Consider the following 24,002-nt stretch of genomic DNA (forward strand, 5'->3'; position numbering starts at 1 on the left):
AAGGATGACGTTCCTCGCGAGTACACTATCCTTGGAAAGGGGATAGAAGGAAGCAGCCTGGGAACTGTATGTTAGGTACCATCTCGGCATTTTCCTGCTGTGAATGAGGAAAACCCAGGAGAAACCTTCTCAAGATGTTGGCCTGACCGGCCTGAAGAAGCTGTTGGTGACACCTTTTCGGTGTCTTTACTAAGAGTCGGTCTCGTGACCACTCGCAACAAAAGTGAAAGCGTTAGCGAGTATTCTGCGCGCGGCCAGGATAAAGAGAGATCTACCTATTCATAGAACGGTAAATTGACTCCAAAATACCACTTCCCTTTAATTATTACCGATTTTACTCTATAGCAGGGTTTCTCAACCTATGTTTTCTGTATGAATAGGAATGGACCGTTTTACGACGGAACAGCGTGTTGTCATAGGAAAAACTTAATTACAAATGTGGTTAATGTTTTGAATTTCTACCTGTACACAGTGGCGTATTTAGGGGAGGATTCCGGGCTTAAGCCCCCCGAATTCTTACTTACTATAGTAAAGTATATGAAATATCTTGCAGAATTTTCACATTTTCAGGCAAAGCCCCTCCCCCCGAAAGTTAGCAAAGCCACCCCCCTTCCCGAAACAAAATCGTAAATACGTCACTGCCTGTACAGAAAAGAAATAACGAACATGCGCTATTCGGCGCTCCATGACTACTAACCTCAAAGACAACACATGAAAATCATGTAAAGATCAGTGCTGCCAACTTACTACAACAGAAATGGCGAACATTTCAAAAGATGCGTTCTTTACGGGACACTCTATATCAAAAAGGCATTTATTGTTATTTTTTAAAACTATTTTTGCTCTAAGAGAATTCAACAAAGAAACCGAAAGTGATTCAAGCTACTACTTCCGGTTTTAATAGAGACAGAAAGATCGGAAATGGAGTCTATTTTTGAAACGCTGACTCCATATCGAAATGTCATTTCTCGTTATTACCTCTCGACATAAGCATACGCGAGCTTACAGGTTCCCTCCAGGTTTATATACATACATACATATATCTAGATCTATATATGCCTATAAGTGAGTGTGTATAAGTATTTTATTTCTCGGTAACTCTTGGTCGAATCTGAGCCAGATTTGGTAGGCAAGAACCTCATCCTCTGACTAATACGGATTGGTATATATGTAAGCCGAGCTCAATCCGGGACCAAGTTTGCACGCCGGGAACTTCTAGGTTCGGTTCCTTACCCAACTCTCTTGTATCGTAATATTTTTTGCTCTATGTAAACCCAATAAAGAAATCAGAATTGTTTAAATGTACACTCATGTCCAAAATGATTGTAGCATATCTATAACTATCTTCTTGTAAAACTATTAATACTGATACTATGTGTATAATCGGGAAATGTATATTTGTGGTAAATTCGATGGGAAAAGAATTATAAGTACGAAAATTAGAATGAGTAAAACAAAATGTTGCTAAATGGACAAGAACGTTTTATTTTCGTTTTATTGTTCTTATTTACTGCTCTTTTGACATGAAATTCGGCATACACATGTCTTTGCCGATTAAACACATAGTAACATTATAAGAAATACCGGGAGAATTCGTTATCAAATTATATTCTTATAACAACATATTTATAGACATGCGACAATAATTTTGGACATGAATATACCTACTTCAGCTTCAATAGAACAAGATCGAGGATAATGCACTTTTGGCACACTTTATCCGTATTGAAAAGCTGCTGCTACCCTGTGTTACCTACTGCCATATAAACACTTATGATGTTTTGTTAGTTTTCGTCTACTCACCCATAACACATTTTAAAAGATTAAAAACTGACATAGTTAAGTGATTGAAAGCATGCTACTGAGGTAAATAATGAGCTCTACAATGAATGAAGCAAGTACGAGTTATTGTCTGATTATTGATTTAACTTGTTTTTGGATAAAATTTTCGAGTTTAATGGGATTATTGTAATTAGTGTCACTCCATATAAAAGAACATTTGAAATATAATGAAAATATGTTGCCATCTATCGAAAATTGATAAGCTCTTGCACTAGTTTTAATGAATTTATTTGTAATTATAGTAATTAAGTTAAATACATGTATCATATAACCTACAGAATATGTATATATGATATATCCTACAAAATATTGAGGAAAATTATTTGAACTTCTTTTTTTCTTTATAGCCTGGCCTGAAAGTCCTGAGTACATACATCCTGAAGACATTCTATTGGTTTGAGATGGAAAATTGTCCTGGTGTTATAAGTTGGGGTCCAGAAGCACTCAGTAGTCATTTGATCAAAATTCTAGACGCAGTTATGATCGCTTTGAAGACACAGCGATTCCGAAATTACTTCTTTCCCTGGTGCAATGTAATGCTTCGTGAGGGATTCAGTGAAGAAGATTACTTGAGTGATGCCACTCTTCTGGAAGCTTTCTTGAAACGATTACATGAAACGGTATCTGAGCAAGGTCACGTGGATAATAATGATAGTGATGATTGGTCAGATGAGTGTAAGAAGAAGATGGAACTAGAAACTCTTTTGATCCAAAAATGGGGGAACGTTTTAACAGATTTAGCACCTCGTTTCTCTAGGTTTTCTTTCACACAGACAGCACTAAGTGCCAACAACTACAGTCGCCGTCAGCTAGACTATATCGGTTATGTTCTTCGGGAGATGTTGACGGTGCGTGAAATCACTTTGCAGAGTTCTGGAGGATGGTTGCCAACGACACTTACCAACAATGAGAACCACCAACAGGAGGACGCCATTGAGGATCTTATTTATCTTCTATTGGTCATCTTAGAGCAGGTGAAAGAAACCATAGGATCCTCTTCTGGAGGTAAAACCAACAGATCTACGCCTCGTAGGGGGCGTAAACGAAGAAGAAGAAAGAAGTACCATACAGGATTAATGAAACCAAATGATGGCCTTCACAACAATCTCCAATACGATGCATTTATATCTGAGATAACAGACGCCATCAGACAGGACGTTGAGTTGTCCATATTGGACCTTACTGATGATTGTGTCTTGGTGAGACAAGTTCTCCGATGGTTATACCGTGCACAGGACAATCGTTTCTTAGGACAGCACCTTAGACCGTACCTTAATCGCTTATTTGCTGCCTCACACGAAAATGGTTGGTATTTGGAAGAATTTCGGAGACGCGAAAAGAAAGATGAACTAAAAGCGTTAGGTTCTTTCGCGCGACTGTTGGCGAAACGACAAATTGGAGGTGAAGAAGGTCTGGCAGATGCCGTGAGCAAAGGATGGCTTTGGGCAAGCGAAATGTCCAGGACAGCCAAAGAAGTTGGTGGAATTCAACTTCTAATTATTCCATCTGCTAATGAAGCGATACGCTATGATATAGTTCCAGATCTTTTGGAAATGAATGGTAACAGCTTTATTAATAATTCCCCTTTTACAAGCAGAACCTTACCATCAAATACCATGAAAACATCGGCTACTGGGACGATGACGATAAAGAATAGAACGGCAACCATGATGACACAAGGTAAGTTCAAACATTTTATGTATATTAGACAGTTAAAGAGAAAATATAGGTTAACCATTTTTTTTTAAATATTTGTTTTTGAACTGCTGTTTATTGTCTTACGGAAGTGCTAGTGTCCTCTGTATGCCATTAATAGGGCTCCCACATTTATTTAAAAGAAAATACACGGAAGAACCTTCATACAAATATCATAGCCTTAATAAACACTATCGATGTAGACATTTTAAGTCATGTGTCTAACAATATGGTGAAACGAGCATGGCTAAGACAATATATCTACGACATGAAAAGGAAGGACACTTGCAATACATCTTTGTAACAGTAAATTCTTTCTTTCGATATAACCTCTCATTAACACTTAACCTCTCATTATGTTAATATATTCTCATTAATTCCACTAATATGCCTATGTTAAACCTCAGATATTCCTAACGTTCCATATATGACACACACTATGTTTTGAATATTTACAATAGTTCAAACTAGTTGTTGGCTGTTATTATCGAACCAAATTGCAAGCAGCACATGGACATATTGTTGTTTTTATTGTGTACAAAGAGAGGGAAATATAGAATAGAGTCTAACGTTATGTTTCATGTTTTGGACCTCGACACCATGTCTGCGAAAAAGACAACGTTATATATATATATGTAAGAGTTACAACAAAATGTAAGAGGGGAAAACTCCAAATATGATGTTTTCAATTTAAAGTGAAGATTTAAAAAAAAAAAATCAGATGAGCCGTTTGGGCTGTACACTCTTTATGCGCCCAATGTTGAATGAAAATGCAACGTTGCCATTTACCTGGACCCACAACATAAGTGAATGAAGTTATTGTCTTTTACGCTAACGTGTCGATGGCCAGTCCTCATTTCAAACATGCCCCATTCACCATGTACAAAATGTATTCACCTCGTACAAAATGTATTCACCTCCCGGTACATGGCAACGTTGCATTTTCTTTTAACGTTGGGTGCATAAAGAGTGTACAGCCCAAACAGCTCGTCCGATTAAAAAAAAAAAATCTTTCACTTAGATTGAAAACGTCATATTTGGCGAAGGTTTCCCCTCTTACATTTTGTTGTAACTCTGATAATAGTAACAGAGTTACCCTATGTCAGGGTACTTTTAAGACACCCTGTATATATAAAGATAATTGTTTTGGCTATTTTTCAGGTTACTAATGATGTACAAATAAATAGGCATTTTTATATAATTTTTATGTAACTCGTAAATGCTATAATGTTACGTTATTAGTGTCCCATATGTGGAACGTCAGGAAAATACGCATATGAAGTACGGCTGTAGGTAGCAATGACTCCATAGATAGTTCTGAAATCATGAATCGGTTATATACACTTTCCTTTCTTACACATCAACAAGAGCGTTGTTTATTGATAGTAACACAGGAAGCGATGTTAAAATATAATTTTGCTATGTTCATAGGAGAACTACTCAGTTGTGTGCAGTTGTGCAATGCTTATGGTGACTTTTGGATCAACACGGATCAGATCTGTAGAGAGAGAGAGAGAGAGAGAGAGAGAGAGAGAGACCATCCCTTCAACATTATTTCTCCCCTAAAATTCCGACCCAACGTCCTCATTTCCCCAATCAATTAATCAAATAAAATTCTGGCATTAGCACGAGATCCATCTGACAGTATCGGATTGAGATTGGGAGTTTATAGGGCGTCCCCAAGTTTTCTCGTGGCATGTAGCCGTAAACGTTTTCTTCTGGCTAAGGATCTATCGTGGATACTACAATTCTTTTAACATTTTTTCGTAATCGTTTCTTTCTTTAAAACAAAAATGTACATATTACACATAATTACATTACACAGTTATAAATTTGAGTAAAGATACGAAGTAATTCTTTGTTTACTAGACGTATTCGAAGTGGGCGAAAATCCAGAGTCCTTTTCATGAATTCAAAACATACTTTTCGATTTGAGTAAATATTTCGAAGGAAATTGAGCATTGTTATTTCATTTCTTTGCCAACAGGAACTTAAACCTTATAGAAATAGCGGGAGTTATTGAAGAAAAAGTAGAGAGACAAATGCAGAAGTAGACCTATACATATAGGAAAAACATTGATAGAGTAGGGATGGGCACAAGTCGAGTCAAAAGTAAATTTATCGAATCGAGGTCGGAGCTGAGTCACTGTTTTGAGGTCGAGTTGCGAGTCGAGTTTGATGAATTGCTAGCTCGTTCAGGTTGTTTTAACTCGTTTTGAAATTATGGTCTAATTAGACGAAAGCGAAAGCCATGAGAAATGTAAGCAGTAATGTGGAATACTTTCAGTGTTCTTACCACAGAGGACACTGCTCGCATCTCGTCTCGTCTCTATTTTTATAACGGGACAGCCTCAAATATCGTGGGTACTAATATAAGCATATTCTGTAGTTCTTACCATCAAGCTGAGACCTGCACTGTCGAATTTTTAGCCCAAGCAGAAGCTAAATCCCGGTATTGATGTCAACCGGCTCGGCTCGGTTCAACTGAACCACGACTCGGCTGAGATGAGCCATCAGTTCGATTCGGCTCGGGTGGGGTGAGCTATCGGCTGGAGCCTGCTCGGTTGGGATGAGCCATCAGCTTAGTTCGGCTCATCCGGACCGAGCAGTAAACAAATTTTGGTTCGAGCTCGAATACTTGCTCCTCCGGAATTCAGAACCTCGTGAACGATGGCCTTGACTCTTAGATTTCACGACTATCGAGGTCGGCAGTCAACTAGTTTTTAGTATTCTGACACAAACCACGTAATAATAATATAAATAATAATAATAATAATAATAATAATAATAATAATAATAATAATAATAATAATAATAATAATTTGTAGTAGTAGTAGTAGTAGTAGTAGTAATAGTAGTATCATTGATAATAGTTATGTTGTCTATGCAGGATACTTGAAGAGAGTACTTCAAACTACACACAGAATTTGGCTCGATTGGCTCGTTTTGGTTCAATTCAACTCGAAACTTGACCCGAATTCGAGTCGAGTTCGAGGAATTTTTTCGAACAGAGTTGTCGAGTCGAGCTCAAAGATGCCTGTTTCGATTCGAGTCGAATTTCAAAGAAAACTCGCTGGAACTCGCTCGTGCCTATCCCTATGATCGAAATTGCCTTAGTGATTAAAGTAATGTATTTGTTAGGAATTTTTTAATATCATTTTTGCTTTCCTCTTCTTCTATATTATTACAGCAGTAGATTTTGGTAGTTGTAATTCAAAATTATTGCAGTTACATAGTTTTGTACAATTTGGGATGTTATACTGATGTTCATCATTTTTCCGGATGTCAAATTGGTGTAAATGGGTTTATGCTCTTTACGTATACTGAAGTTCGTCCATGTGATTATGTGTGGTACTTATTTTAACAGTTATCTTAATTAACCGTTGTGAGAAGAATACAAACTTCAATCAAATGCGACTTAGTTCCTATTTATTAGAAATATGCCACCATAGTGTTCGGTATTAATGTACTTTTGATGAACATTGCTTTCTTCATCTCACCTGCGATATTACTGTTATAGAAGTATCCAAAAATTTGGATGTTTGGGATACTGAAATGTCATTAGTTTGTAACACAATAATAAATGGCTTATTGTAAGGCTTCGTTTAATATGTAAATTTCAAAATGAAATATGTATTTTTTTACAATACAATTTCAAAACGTATAAGTTAATCTTGGGTTGGTAATAATTTTATTGTGGTGGTATTCCAGAGTATACCAAACAATGTCCTTGCATCATACACGTATTTTATTTATTAGTTTAAAAGTTACAAAGGTGATTTAATGTAAATGATTCACTCTGTATATAATGATTCTGTTTGATTGTATGTACCCAATAGTCTTCATATTATGGAATAGAATCCTTAATAGTTTAATAAACATGAAAATTACTCCATTTCATGCTCCCAGTTACGTCCAAACGCCGTCTAACATCGACTATTGTAATTCAACGATTTTGCCATATACGCTGGCGTGCATTTTCCTGGCGTTCCTTATATGAGACACCCAGTGGCGTATTTAGAGGGCTATCGGGCTCAAGCTCCCCCCGAAATAAATTTGTTAGTTTTTCGCATTTCACGTACAAGAATATTCCTTCTTACCATTTCTAAGAATGTCATTGACTTTCCATTTTCTTACGCTCTTTGTTGAGAAAGAATATTGTATTTGTTAAATTTCATTCCATGTAAGAACTGCGTTCTTTTTTCTTTCTTTCGTCAATTCTACTTTCCTGTTTCTTTCTCTTTGTTACTTTCTTTCGTTTTTCCTATCATACTTTCGACCGTTGTTAATTGTGATTCAAGTCTGCTGTCGCCCTCGTCAGTAACACCAAAACTAACGTAAGAGGAGTTGATAAACGAAACTGGTGTTCCACACCAACTTGCACTGATATCAACATAACGGAACTTTAGTTACTATAGCAAAGGAATATTTGCATCGTTTAGTTATAGAGAAAGGTAAATGTTTGAATTTTTTTAAAAAAATGGGGGAATAAGTAGCCCGATAGATTAGGCAGGCCAAGAGGATGCTGCGTCTTTCTTCTATGAATAGAATAAAAAGTTAGAATCACTTCTAATTTTTTGTGTGTATCATATCACATAAGACTCACCAGTCAGCAATCTTCCTATTAAAACTACATCTTTTTCAGCTCCATCTTGTCTCAACATTTTCTTTCAGATTTTTACACAGACACTAAAATGAAATCAGTTAAATTGAAATGAGATTACAAATATTCATCGTGTGTTTGCAGGAGCGTTATTTCAGATTTTCCTGGAGGGGGTTAAGATCGTCCACCGACATAGTGTACGAGTTTCATGTTTTCCTCCCTAGTATACTAGTAGACAATCGATTAAAATATCTTCAATTCTCAAACTAGGTGGCCATTTACCTCCCTTCATTAAAATTTGTCGGCACCCAAAAAGAAGTTTCGTCGTGATTGGCAACAGTTGTGGGATTTCTCATACTTCATCATCAGTTAGAAAATTCCACAAAAACTGACTGGAGAATAAAGTTCGTCCAATATCGTTACGTTCATTAAAAGTTGATCTCACAAAAGCATGATGTAAATACTAAATGCTGCCAAAATGTACTTGCTTTCGTCCATATTTTCAACTACTTCTTACAGTTAAAGTACTTATTCATAAACTATTTGATAAATACAGAGATCGAAATTTACGAAAGGCTACTTCACTCAATATTGCAGAAAGTGAGTGATATACAATATATTTCATATACCGGTATATTAAATTCTGTAATTAGTTTAACGTGGGAAATTCAAGAGCAAAATGGGAATTTCTGTATCACGAGATGGGATTTTGTAACTTTTCAAGTTGGCATCACTGAAGTGAAGCAGAAGACGCCGACACTGGTAGCAGATCTGGCAGACGGCCGGCACCTGGTATAGCTAGCGTGGTGGTCACCCGCTGAAGTGAGCACTAGTGTTAATTGCCACTGTGGTAGCAGTCACTTTTGTGTAGAGGTTGTAAAAGCAATATTTTTTAGCATTGCCTACAATATACTATCATCATCGGCTGGCTTATCAACTGAAAACAATTAGGAAATAACTATGAATTAAAGACGAGTTGCTAACTATTTTTTTTCATGAGTCAAATTAAAACACAAAGTTAAATTGATTCTGTACATAAAACTGTGTGTGTAAAAGAATAAGTTATTGCTTTGTAAAAATGGCCGAATCAAATATTAATTAACATTAAAAATTGAGACAATATGCGTCCCGATAAGTGTCCGGTCGGGACGCGGGACAAATAAGTCAGAAATCGGAATAATCCCAACAGAATCGGGACGGTTGGCAACCCTGTTGGCAACCTTTGGTAAAAGTGGCACATTCCACTGAAACACTTTATCAAAGGCTTTCCACCATGATCAAGGGTTGCGAAGAGAGCTTAACAGTGGCCGTTCGGCGAGTACCTCGTGTGGTATGGTGCTCTGTGAGGAAGAGAGTTGAGTGGGACTTCTTATACACCTACACTACGCTCACACTTTCCTTTTACAATCACACGTACATACACCCTTTTTTCTCTTACCCCTTTCCTTTTTCATCCTACACTTCCCACTTTTCTCTAAATTTTCATCCCTCCACCTGGGTAGTTAGCCCTCTTTCACTGTCTGAACTCCTTTCCCGACTTTGACCTTTTACTTTCCCGATTTTGATTTTCTCGTCCCGATTGTGACACTTACTTATTACCGTTCTACTATAATCACTTTCTTACTTTGTCATTAATTATTACCTTTTTATTCTTTCTACTTTTCACCTTTGTACTCATTTATCTCTTTAGCTGACTACATTTATTACAAACCGTGTTTAAAGGCTTTAGTGCCGGGAACATATAAAGGGGGGATTTTATCCGACACATGAAGTGAAGTGAAGTGAAAGGTTGCGAACTGAAGACGTTATGATCAGTGTTGCCAAAAGGTTGACACAACTAAACAAAGTCACTAAACGAGTGGTGAAATGACTTCAATTGTGGGTGAAAAGTCGCTAAAAACGTTATTCGTGAAATCCTTTGCCTATAAATATTGTTTTGAAGTTGCAGATGTAAAATAAACAATATCTTCTACTCTCATCTCTATCAACAGGACGTAAGATTCTCATCTTTATCAAGGACAACAACCTTGAATTCAGGAATCATTGTTTTCGATACTTTTCTTCATATTTTTCCGAAATAATTAACACTACTGTATATGTGTTTAATGTTTTTTTTTAAGAAAAAGTTGAAAGAATAATTCAGGAAAAATATAACAAACATCCACTTCTCTTTTATTCACATATCTGTAGCTAATGTTGTTGCTATCGGTTGCTGTATTACTTTTGTCTCTCAAGGAAACTCTGTGAACTAAAGGACATGAAGGATGGAATTGTTCTCAGTTGGAGGGCAAGGGTAAAAGATTACAATCCAGGATTGTGAAGGAGTGGTTACGCTGTACTCCCAAACTTGCCATCACTTGCGTTGATTATAACAAACAAAAAGAAAGAAAAGAACATAAAAAACTGTTTTTGAACTAATAATAATGCTTCTCTACAGATGGACAGGTTCTTTGCAGTAAAAAAAGTCACTAAACTTGTAAGTCGCTAAATTATCATTTAAAAATCACCCCCCAAAAATCGCCAATTGGAAAAAAATATTTTTTGCTGCTATCGTGAAGTCCCCTAAATTTAGCGACTTTTCCCCCAAATTGGCAACACTGTCATGACCACGTCTACTACACTTTCATGGTAGAAGAATTTTTAGTAGTATAAAATTTAAGAAACTTCGTTAGGAAACCGTAAGAGTTGAACTTAAGATTTAATATATTTAATATAGAAAGTTTCAACGAGAGTTACAAGAATAATGCTCGTAGCTGGTATTGTGCATTAAAAGCTCTGTCTTTCATTAGAACACGAAGAGGTTATGAATGAAAGCTGTCTTTGCAATGAGGGAATACCTCATTGTTGAATGCTAATGCACAGACATCATTGTTAGAGAAACAATTGATGCAAATTAGCAGATAAACGTTAAATTTATCGTTATTGCTTGACGTCTATTGCACACAGATTATTGATTTCACATAATGATCAGACTGCTGTTAAAGCGGTTAATGATTATTGGGTTACTAACAGACGACAGTTGAGATTATTGTTGACTAATAGCAATGAGAATGAGTGAATTAACTGTATTGAAAGTTTTAAAGCTCTTCAGGTTTTACATTAACGTAAGAGTGATGACGTGAAGGAAATCTCTGATCAAACTTGAGCATTATAAAATCTCAGGCAACTTTCGTCATCTGCTTAATTTCAATAACGTTTTATCGGATCGTATCATCCATCCTCATCTCAACACTTTTTGAGGCTGACGAACTTGGCTGCACTTTTTGTACCTCTTATGTTTTTCTTCATATTTCACTTCTTTTTGTAGTTCACCATGTCAATATCGTATATTGGGATTCTCAATTGTGGCATATTACTGGATTTAAATTTAAAATTGTACATTTTTAAAGGAGTCATAATGTGTCACATGCAACATTAGTTCCCAAGGCCCCTCCCACCGGAAATCGAAACCAAGACCCTGTACAAGAAAGGCGCACATACTAGCCACTAGGACAGCGGAGAGAATTTATTCTATTAAATATCTGTCAGAGAGATTTCCAAACGAGATTCTAATTCATTTACCCGAACTATAAAATCACGATCGCTAATATCTCATTTTTCATTACCTAAATACGAAGAGTGCCAACAGGGCCCAAAACCCTTGATGCTGAATCCTCGCTACTACATCACTAGACATGGCTGGTGTTTCAATGTACTTAGTTGTTCTCTACCTTTTCAGATTGCAAAATTACGGAGTTCATTACATGACGCGCAGTTTCATACTGCCTTGGGTTTTCCTTCCAATGATATACACTTTTCAAATAGATTGTAATCTTAATTATATATGCCACCAACATGTCCTAACTGTATATAAAACTACATGAACTGACATAAATTAAAGGGGTGCTTCCGGTTGACGTGGAAAGTTGAAATGATGAAGGGGGATGAAGAATTTCCCCATGTTATTTAAATGGGTCCTTTTTTTTTTTACCTATAATCTCATGTTTTAGGAACTTGGAATTGGAATTAAAAAATTGAAAATAGGTATGCTTGTACGTTTTCGTTAGTATTACCTAAGTAAATCAGTAAAAATAAACAATTCCAACTTTAGAGTGGTTTCATGGGGAACTCAAAAAACCTTTCCCTTTCCCATGGTATGGGACACCTTTTACACCCCAAAATTATAGGACACTTCCTGTAGGGCTACAATGATTAAATTTGGCATGATTGTAGCTTTTCGGAACTAACCGACAGAAAAATTGCCAAAAGTGAATATTTTTAATTTTTAGGGAGTCTAAAGGGGAGATGAGGAAATTCTCCATGCTATTTAAATGGGCCTTTTTTGGACTTATAATCTCATATTTTAGGTACTTGAAATTGGAATACAAACGTGAAATTAGGTATGCTTGAATGTTTTCGTTAGTGTTACCTAAGTAAGTCAGTAAAAAAAAATCCAACTTTAGAGTGGTTTTATGTGGAACAGAAAAACCTTTTCCATGTTATTTATATTGGACGTCTTCTACACCCCAAAATGTTTAGGCACTTCCGTCAGGATTAGAATGATGAAATTTGGCACGATTGTAGCCTCTCGGGACTAACCTACAGGAAAATTGCTAAAAGTGAATATTTTTAATTTTTAAGAATTCTAAAGGGAGATGAAGAAATCCCCATGTTATTTAAATAGGCGTTTTCCTGGAATACAAAATCTTATCTTTTAGATAGTTGAAATAGGAAAAGAAACTTGAAATTCGGGAATTGTGAGCTTAAAAGGTGTGAGGAAGTAGGCCGAGCAAAGGCGGACGCGTGGGGGCGAACCCCAGGAAGGCAAATTCAGGAAATATGAAGAGCAAAGACACGAAATTCACTTTTGATGAAAAGGCTGATACGTAAGAGATTCGCACACTGTTCACAGATAGAAACACGAAGCATCTATACATTATTCGGCGTAAGCTCTAAACTGCGATAAACAAAGCCACGTGAAACTAAATCTCGCTGATTTGCTGTTGTCCTACCGACGCTTGTACTCCTCCGCAAAATAGTTCATGTGATTGCATTATTACTTTTACTATGAAGCTTCAAATAAAACTGCTATATTATTATAAATGACAAAAATATAATATGGATTATCTAATAATACTGCAGTCGAGTGTGGCTAATGAAACAATAGAAATAAACACTACGCATGCGCAGTAATTATGGCGCCAACTCAACTGTGGACGGGTGTTCTGCTTTTAAAGTCTGAAAGATGACTGGCATGAATCCCAGTTCAGCGAGTGTTGTGGTGAAACACCAACTAGGCAAACCTTTACTCACTAAGCAACAATTGTTTACGAGCGAAATTCAAAGACTTTTCTTTTTTGATCTTTCGAGTTTCTTTTCTTTCTTTTCTGCTGCTGCTGTAAGTATCTGGACAACACGAGACAGTATCGTCAAAATGGAGGTGTATAATTTGCTCCTTCCCGTAAGGAGTGGGAGTGATACATCACTAGCCAATCGTATTTGCGACAAGCGGAAGGATACAAATATTTTGTTTATCGGAATTTACGAATAATGTTTAGAACATTTTTCCATAACGACTGTGGTAATCATAATATAACTCTTGGTACCAATATATTTACGAAATCGGTTACATTTTGTTGCTAGTCTCACATAAATTCGAACAATTGGATTTCTCATTTCTTCGAAAACTTCATTAATTTTAAATATTCTCACCTCTACATTATCTTACTTATCAAATTAATTTCAATATCTATTTAATACCAATGACTGCAATAATGGAAAAATCTTCACCGAAAAAAGAAAAAAATATTGGCTTTCCTAGTCTGGGTTTCCAACCACGAAATTTACGGCAGTATGTACGTGTCTTAACCCACGTTTTTAAAAGTTAACATTCACAGAACGTGCCTCATTAACTTGCTTAATACTTATTACTAGCTTTCACTTATTTTACTTGCACACTGAGAAAAAATGTATGTGGCGTTCGTAAAAACGTTGGTTACATGTGTAAATCCTGTAGTTTTTGGACGTAACGTACACTAAACGTATAACTGAAAAAGTATATTTTAAACATACTTTCCGTATAAGTGTTCCGAATAAACGTACTTTCCGCACGAACGAAAGAACTGTATGTAGGCGGTCCGGATCTCACATACAGATGGTCGTATGTAACTTATAGCTGACGTACGTAATGTACGGAAGACTGTTAGATGTCAGACATCCTGCAACGACATTGTGTAACATCTAAGCGGGAAAGAGGGCAGTACGTATGTAGCATATGGATAACGTATGTTAAGTATTGATTTATGTAGTAAACATAAGGATCCCGTATATTTGTACACTATACCGCTATCCGGATAACGGATTTTTCTCAGTGACCTTAGCTCGTTTTTCTATTAACCTAGAACGACAGGGACACGAACACAGAAACATCGAGGAGAGTTAAGATTCCAAAGGCTCTTCCACCGGGAATCGAACCCAGGACCCCATACACCAAAGGCGCACGTGGTAGCCAATAGACCAGCAAGGAGGGCACCAACTCGACCACTCAGACGATTGACAACATTATCACTATGCACATGATGTGCTCAATAACGGAAAATCGTTCCCGATTTCTGATTGTAAGGACAGCTTTTTTTTTTTTTTTTTTTTTTTTTTTTTTTTTGCCAATGAAAATTTTACATAGCAAATTCCTCAAATTTCGGTCCCAAGCCGTTATAGGGTACCTTCATGGAGAGTTTCGCATCTTTATCTCATTAAGAAGTACCTAATGGCTATGGACAGTTTTTCTTCCATAAAAATTCCCATAGTACATTCCTTAAATTTGGAACCTTTTACTTAGACAAGTCATTACGTAAGGTAGGTACCATTACGCAGAGTTTCAAATCTCTATCTTATTTGGAAGCGCCTAATCAATGATGAGTGAGTAAATGAACCGATCTCTGTTTGAATAAGGACAGTTTTTCGCCCATAGAAAATTCCATATCACATTCCTTAAACGGATATTTTTCATATTCAAGCCATTATAAGCTACCTTCATGTAGACATTCACATCTTCATCTCATTGGGAAGTACCTAATGGCTACGGACAATTTTTCGCCTATAAAAGAATCCCCATATCACATTCGTCACATTTCGGACTTTTTGCATAGTCAGGTCATTATAAGATACCTTTATCAAGAGTTTCACGTCTTATCTCATTGGGAAGTACGAAATCAACGTGATGAGTGAGTGAGTGAACCGATTTCTGTTTGACGAAGGACAGTTTTCACCCATAAATTTTTCCATGGCACTTCCCTAAATTTCGGACACTTTCCATACTCAAATCATGATAAGGTACGTTTATGTAGAGATTCATCCCTCCATCTCATTGGAAAGTGCCTAATCAATGCTATGAATGAGTCAATCAGTGATCGAACCGATTTCTGCTTGACTAAGGACAGTTTTCACCCATAAAAAATTTCCTTTAGCACATTACTTAAATTTCAGACCTTTTCCATACTCAAGTCATTATAATATACCTTTATGCAGAGTTTCATGTCCCTATCCCTTTGGGAAGTACGTAATCAACTTGAGTGAGTGAGTGAAACGATTTCTTGCTTAGCTGAGAACAGTTTTTTGCCTATAAAAAATTTCTCATAACACATTCCTCAGATTTTGGATTTTTTCCATACTCAAGTCATTATAGGGTACCTTTATGCAAAGTTTCACGTTTCTATCTCATTGGGAAGTACCTAATCAATTTGATGAGTGAGAGGACGGACCTATTTATATTTGGCTAAGGACAGTTTCTCACCCATAAAAAAATTCCTATAGCACATTAATGCAGGGGTGCCCATCCCCCCAAAGCTGATGGCGCACTCCCCCCAAAACTAATAATCTCTTCCCTCCTCAAAACTCAAGTCCTCTAAAAAACAATTGCCCAGTGTAGCAGTAGTTTTTATAGTACTGGTAATTGTTGCTTTTATTTCCTGTAGTAGTATTATAGAATGCTTGTAGTAATAGTAAGGGCAGTAGTAATTATAAAAATGGCATTACTTTTATTAGTAGTCTTGGTAGTGTACACTACTAAATATGTTCTTTAAGGATATTGGAGAGTATAAAAACTTCTACACACTGTGTATGGCACAGGTATTCTTTTTTTTTTTTTTTTTTTTTTACAATTAGTAGTATTATTTTTTCTTTACAAAATATTGATATAATTCCCTTGTACATGAAAAGTAAGACGCAAGTTACAAGTTATTGAGTTTGATACCAAAAGAAAATGTTAGCCTCGAAATTAGCCTACAAAAAGAAGCGATATCCAACAAAAAACATTCCTGTAAAAGAGCCAAGTACGAGTGGCCTTAAAAAGAATTGAAATCACAAATATAGGTGCCAAGTTCTGGTGGACAACAGTTACAAACACTCACTGGCTCACTTCAAATTTAGATTTGAAACTTGGCTGTTGTCTGTATGGTTACCACTAGCTCACAATTATGTCAAACTACTTTATAATTTTCAACAGACAACATAGGCAAGTCTCAAATCTAAATTTGAAAGTGATTCCTTGAGTGTTTGTAACTGTTGTTCACCAGAACTTGGCGCCATCATTTCATATAGCAACTTGCGCTGTACTTCATTCATAGAGTTTCTAAGCAGGGGTAGGGGGATTCATTCTCGAGATTTAAAAAAAAATCGCATCGTGCTCCAATGTTATTCTGACGACAGCAAAATTACTTATTCGACATTAGAGTAAAATTCTTCCCCAATTTTTTTATTCCCCCCAATTTTTTTCTCGATGGCACAACTTGCGCCATTCATCCCTCCTGTGGGCGGCCCTTCTCTCTTAAAACGAACCAACCTTTCCTTTCATACGGCTACTTGCGCGGTACTTCATTCATCGAGTATCGAAGCAGGGGGTACGGGAGTTTACCCCGGAAAATTTTTGAAAATTAGCTTCTCAAAATCGTGTTTTAATGCTATTCCGACAGTAAAATTGCTAGTTCGAAGGTAGAGTAAAATCCGCCCCAAAAGTTTTCTCAATGGCGGAGCCTGCGCCATACATCCCCCTTGTGGGCAGCCCTGCATCAATCACATTTCGGACTTTTTCTGTACACGGGTCATTATAGGCTGCTTCTATCCAAAGTTTCACGTATATGTATCTCATTGGGAAGTGCCTAATTAATTTGATGAGTGAGAGAATGAACCGTTTTCTGCTCGGTCAAGAACAGGTTTTCGCCCATAAAAATATCTCAGAATACATGCCACAGATTTCGGAATTTTTCTATGCTCAGGGTGTTATAGGGTACTCTTATGCAAAGTTTCACGTCTCTATCTCATTGGGAAGTACCTAATCAATTTGATGAGTGCGAGAATGAGCTGATCTGTGTTTGACTAAGGACAGTTTTCGTCCATAAAAAAACTCCCATAGCCTATTAATCACATTTCGGATTTTTTCATATTCAAGTCATTATAATGTACCTTTATGCAGAGTTTCTCATCTCTATCCCTTTGACAAGTACCTAATCAACATGATGAGTGAGTGAGTGAAACGATATCTTGCTTAGCTAAGGACAGTTTCTTTGCCCATAAAAAAATTCCCATGCCACATTGCTCAGATTTCGAACTTTTTCCATACTCAAGTCATTATAGGGTACCTTTATACAAGGTTTAACGTTTCTATTTCGTTGGGAAGTACCTAATCAATTTGATGAGTGGGTGAGTGAAACGATTTCTTGCTTGGCTAAGGTAAGTTTTTTGCCTATAAAAACTTTCTCATAGCACATTCCTCAAATTTCTGACTTTTTCCATACTGAAGTCATTATAAAGTATCTTTGTGCAGAGTTTCGCATCTCTGTCTCATTGGGAAGTACCTAATCAATTTGATGAGTGAGTGAGTGAATCGATTTTTTTCCTGGCTAAGGACAGGTTTTTGCCCATAAAAAATTTCCCATAGGACATTTCTCAAATTTCGGACCTTTTCTATACTCAAGTTATTATAGGATACCTTTATGCAAAGTTTCAAGTTTCTGTCTCATTGGGAAGTACGGTACCTAATCAATTTGATGAGTGAGTGAGTGAAACGATTTTTTTCCTGGCTAAGGACATTTTTTTGACCATAAAAAATTTCCCATAGTACATTCCTCAGATTTCGGACTTTTTCCATACTCAAGTCATTATAGGGTACCTTTATGCAAAGTTTCACGTCTCTATCTCATTGGTATGTACCTAATCAATTTGATGAGTGAGTCAGTGAGTCAGTGAGCCTGAAAACTGCATATTTTAGGGGTCCAGTACTGGAATATGGTTGAAGGTAGGAATGTGAGATTAGGCATATGAGTACATCTCTCCGATATCTCTTTATATTGTAAATTTCATTTTTCTACCCTTAATAGAATCGTTTTTACAAAGCCTCGAAATCTGCGATTTTACCCAAAACTCTTGATCGTGTATAATATCCTTACGGCAGTGCAGACCAGTTTTCATTTTCTTCGCGGAACTTGGCTGCCATGCACTGCCGTGTATGTTGATTAAAACTGAGACTGTCACTGGAAAGTCAAGATATTGATGACGAAAAAGAGAGATTCATAGTAATTACTGGTACCTTTCTGTTTGTGCGAAACTGAGTAGAAGAGCTGGACACAGGGCCAGATCGTCCTAGGAGGATGCAAATCAGCTGACGTCTTTTTAATTGTCTCTCCTGTCCTTCCGTATGGGTACAAAATGAGCTAAAGCCTTTTAAATTCTCTCTCCTGTCGTCTTAGATGGGCTCAAAATGAGCTGAAATCTTTCAAATTGCTTCTTCTGTCATTCTACATGGGTACAAAATAAGCTGAAATCTTCGAAATTACCTCTTCTGTAGTCCTAGATGGGTACAAAATGAGCTGAAGCCTTTCTTGTTGTTCCATATGGATGCAAGATGAGCTGTAGCCTTTTAAATTGCCTCTCCTGTCATCCTACATGGGTGTAAAATGAGCAGAAACATTTTAAATTGTCTCCTCTACACAAATTTCTCCGGTGGCGTTTGTATCGTTGTATTCCCACACGCTTCAAGTTAATAACTGAGATTCGTTTCCTATATATATCATACTATACAATGCACCCTTCCAACGAAATACGGAAAAACAGAAAAAGAAACCAAGTGCTTGTAAGTTGTGTTACTTGAGAAAGAGTTCTTGGTGTATTTGAGTTATGTTCAAATACGATGTCAAAAACAAATAGCACCACGTGAACACCACGTGAAGGATTGTGGTTTATATGGCATGATATTTTCTCAATTGAGGAGGTTGATGCAATAAGGGCGTAAGTGTGAAACATGCAGTTGGAGAAAAACGATGTTGAAAATTTAAGTAGTATTTTTGGATCAAAAGATCCAATATATTTTAGGCAAAACTTTTCTTGTTCTCTTACATAAAACAATGTAATATGCAGGATTTTATTTCAATATTGAATTGAAATGTTACCACAAGGCTAAACAAGCATGGTAAAAGCCACAAATGCATTTGATGCAGAAAGGGCGTAAATTCGCTTACGCCATTATTACATCAAACCCCTAAATTAAAAGTGGAACCGGAAGTAGTGGTTGATTTCTACTACTTCCGGTTTTATTGGAGAGATTAGGGTGGAGATGGAATATATATTTTGAAACGCTTAATTGATTTCAGGAAACTACTTGTCGCTATCTATCACCGTTCTTGCTCTGTACCAATCAACGTTAAAACTGGAAGCCCTCATGAATGTTTATGAAATTGTTTTGCAAAAATTTCAATTAAAGACCACATCCCACATTTTTTGACGATATATAACTCGGGAACCGAAAGCCTTCACGCCAAGGACAAAAATGGCGTATGAACAGAAATACGAATGAACAGAAATTGGAGTTTGTGCTTAGAATGATAGAGTAATGGCTAAATTGTTAGCGTTCCTTTGATCCAGGAGATTTGCCTTCGATCTACATAGGAAGTATTTCAGATTAAAACTAGGTCAATTCTTTCACGGATGTAATGGGGCGTATGCGGTGTAGGCTTATACTTACAAATATTTGTATAGTCAAGCGTATATTCAGCTTACATTTACGAAAAAAGCAGCCTATATGATGGTGGGAATAACATTACCAAAAACTCTAGCATTACAATATACCTAGTAGCCACAATGCTGATAAATAAATGTATTTAAAAGTAACAAATAAATAGCAAATGGTTGCAAAGTACTATATTTATTTTCTCAATTTGTACAGTATTAATTCAGCAAAGATTTCTATAAAGTTTTAAATTTGCTTTTTTTGCAGAAGATTTGACTCTTCGTCTGCAGCGAGCTCCGCCCACAACTCATCGTCGGAGCAGTTACGCCCAGCCACCGCATTGTAGGTTGCGTGACCGAAGTCCTTTGACTACAGTTCTCGACGCCCGACGTCGATACGGACAACAAAGAGGATTAGGAAACCTTGTCCAAGCTCTCATCTCCCTTGAGAAGTTTTCAGTGAGTTATCTTTTTTATTATTATTTATTTTATCTTTTTTCTTTTTAGGTGAATACCTTTTTATTTTCTTTCTTACTTTCAAGTAATGGATTTATATTGTTAAAAAAGATCTATTTGGAGTTTGAGCTTTTTTGTATGTGTGTGTTTTGTGTCTTCATGGAACATCGATGCTTTGAAGGACGGAAATTCATTATTAACGATGTTGGGTACTGACGCCATCTTTAGGTTTTAGACCGTTGATTAAATAGGACAATGCTTTTAAGGAATTGGTAAGGGATTTACCCAAACCCCTTTGTATATTTAGTCTATCTATCTGTCTTTCTATCTCGGACACACAACATCTCAAGAATTATTTGATGAAAGACCATTAATTTTTGGCCAGGATGTACAGGACAACCAATAATCGGTTCCCCATGTATTTTTAAGGGAGTAATAATGGATATAATCCTTCCTTGATAGACCACCCGTTATGCTGTTGAGATTTGCGGGTTAGTATAATGTTCAGGACACAAAATACTAGTCTATCTGTGAAAATGAAATGCTAAAATATTGCTAGATGACTCTCCACTCGACAAATTTAAAAACTCAAATATTTTCTGTCCTCAAATATTCATTCATTCTAAATTATTTCATTTAATTTGAGGCAATACGCTGTATTTAAGCCTAGACTTTGGAAAATTTGATTTTATTTTTTAAGCGTACTTAAATGTCCCATATTCTGTGAAAACGCATTTACATTTTATATAAATATATTAGAATTTGATTATCAAATATTAAAATTATCGTATGTAGAATAAATTTTAACGATGACGGAGTTACATAGAATTAAATTGTTTTGAAGCAGGCATAAGTTATAATTGACCCATTAAAATTCCAACTAATTTCTCTCAAAACAGAACAATAAAACCCTTCTAGAGGGTATTCTATATGTTTCTATACATAGGGTGTTTGATTTCGAGTTTTGACATACCTTTCAGTAGCGAAACTATGTGAATCGTGGGCCTAAAGCTTAACGTCCGATTTGAACCAGACGACCTCCCGCCGGGAAATGAGCTCGGATCTCCCATGCCAAAGGCGCGTTAAGCTGCTTAGTCACGAGGGTGCTCCCCATATATTACGAGTATATTTACGAAAAATATGTTTGTTTATGTTATAATATGCTCTACATGTTTGCCATTGTTTTAAAAATACACTTTAGCAGTCGTGATGATCGTAATAGCTCCAAATTCAATTTAAAACACATTTTGGTGTGTATCCTTCAATGCTGAGGAACACGTATAAACACACGTATAAACGCTGATCTACTCTTGTTGCGTTGGTAATAACGTTCCTTGGGTTGATTTATATATTTCCCTTATACAACATGAACTTCAAATGCCTCAATCAAATAGGGTCCCAGTAACCAAGCAGGTCTATGTTAAGTCCAAGTTTGCCTTTAATTTTCCTTGATAGACTTAACCTTAGAGATAGCTTTGCCAAGTGTAAATTTTAAGTCCTACTTTGAGCCCAGATAGCCTTGACATATATACCTGTGCGCTTAGACCAGATGTTAGACATTCCCTCTATATATGGCTTTTCAAAGTGTAAATTTTAAGTCATGTTTGACAGGTGTGTCAATTTAAAGGAATTTGAAGGTAAACATTAATATTATGAATTATTGGCAAGTCTGAACCAAGCTTGCAATCGAGGGACTAGCAAGTTTGCTATAGCCTTGGTTCAAGGGAGCCAATCCTGGGGGGCCCGGGCCCCCCAAAGCTCATGTGGTCCCCCTGTATGGGCCGCCCCAAAGTTACAGAGAAATCGGAGCCCTTGCCTTGGTTAGGTCTTCATACGTGTAAATGCAACCTTGTGGAAGCTTACAGAGTAGCCTTGAAGGCTTGAGTAAGGCTGGTTAAAGCCTGGGATACTACTACGGGTGAAATCTGAGAAGCCACGCCGGCCTTTTCTAGCATCAGGGAACTGTTGATCGACGTACAATGTTTACTTATTGTTACTTTTCCTATGTACGAAAATTCACGGGACATCTTATATAAATCAATGGGCTAGAAACAGGATAGCGGATATATTTAGCGCTGTTAACGTGGGCTCCAAACCAGGACCTGCACTGTAAAAAATAAAACAGCACATATACCCTTTTAGCACAGATGTTGAGGGGAAAATATATCAAGTGTGTGTTTATAAAGTGTGCTTCGCGTGTCCAAAAGCGTTCATTCTCCGAAAACAGTATCTAGTATTACATATTTAAAACACTTCTCGGTAAACAGTTAAAGAACAAAGTGATGACATACATTTTGCACATTTTGTACATACATCTGGGACATACATGGGCATCACAGTATCTACAAGGGATGAATATGTGTAATTTGGAGGTGTTCAAAGAGTGTCGGTAATGTGTACAGTGTCCTACTGTGTCTAAAAGTAGTTTCTGTATCTTTTTGCAGTGTAGGCTTGAATATGAAGTTGGCGCGTGCATAGATGAAGTACTCGACGTTTCCCACCACAGTATTTCCGCTACATAAGAACTAGATTATAGAACTATGTTTCAGTCCTGGCAATATTTCGTTCTGGGAAACTTATCAACAATAAAAAAGAGTACACCTATTCTTGTAATTGTTGACGAAATTTATGAAGGAGAGTTACGATAGCGACGGAGCTGGGCAAGGAGGGTTGGGAGTGGGACTGCCCTCCTCCTTACTACGGTTGGAGAAGTACAGGAACGTACGCAGTGGATGAATATTGGGGATTTGGACTCCCCCGCAATCCCGACTTTTCTGTAAATTTAGTTTAATTTAAGCGGCGATTTTGCAAATTTTAATATTATTTAAGCTCAAATTGAATTTGATCTCCCAACAAATAAATTTTTTCCGGTGTCATTTATTTGAAGTGGACTCCAAACAAATGTATTAAACTGCAAAAAAATAAACCAGTGTTTGAGTATGATTCTGACAGTTTTAAGAACGACTTTTGGTCACTATTTAACACATTAATGAGCAAACTTTTGTATAGGAGAGGGCCTAAGAAAAGAGAAAAAGAACTTTAGGCGGACCAAGATACTTTATTAAAAACAATAGGCCTATTCTTTTTACAAAATGCTTGTAATACTGAGTCCTACTAGTGATTGAAGTTTCTCACTATCTGGTTCTAACTAGGATGCAACTGATTGTAAGAAATGAAGTTAAATGCTCATCTATCAGTCTATTTTAAACCCAACTCTTTCGATTCAACCTTATTCTTCTTTTTTATTTGTCAGATTAGGAATCATATCGCGTGAATATACAAAAGGGGGGCGTATGTGGCCCGCGAGACGTAGTTTGTCCGCTACTGGTTTAACATATCAAAAAAAAAAATCCTGAAGTATTCTATCAGTGAACAAAAACGCTTCGAACACATCCTAACAGTGGTTAAGAGAAAAGGGCCTAAAAGTGTT

The 24,002-nt window shown here is 36.7% G+C and overlaps 1 protein-coding gene across 1 annotated transcript in view; it reads left to right on the forward strand.

Annotated features, from left to right (window-relative positions):
- The window catches only part of LOC145671014 (uncharacterized), a 115,629-nt gene that overhangs the window by 86,689 nt on the left and 4,938 nt on the right, over positions 1–24,002 (forward strand). Inside the window, exons 8-9 of the mRNA XM_081739658.1 lie at positions 2,190–3,522; positions 20,385–20,575. Of these exons, the coding sequence (XP_081595784.1) occupies positions 2,190–3,522; positions 20,385–20,575 (1,524 nt within the window). The remainder of the gene's footprint in view (positions 1–2,189; positions 3,523–20,384; positions 20,576–24,002) is intronic.

The sequence above is a fragment of the Thermobia domestica genome, chromosome 15 (genome assembly GCF_964235325.1).
Source record: "Thermobia domestica chromosome 15, izTheDome1.hap1.1, whole genome shotgun sequence".
NCBI lineage: Eukaryota > Metazoa > Arthropoda > Insecta > Zygentoma > Lepismatidae > Thermobia > Thermobia domestica.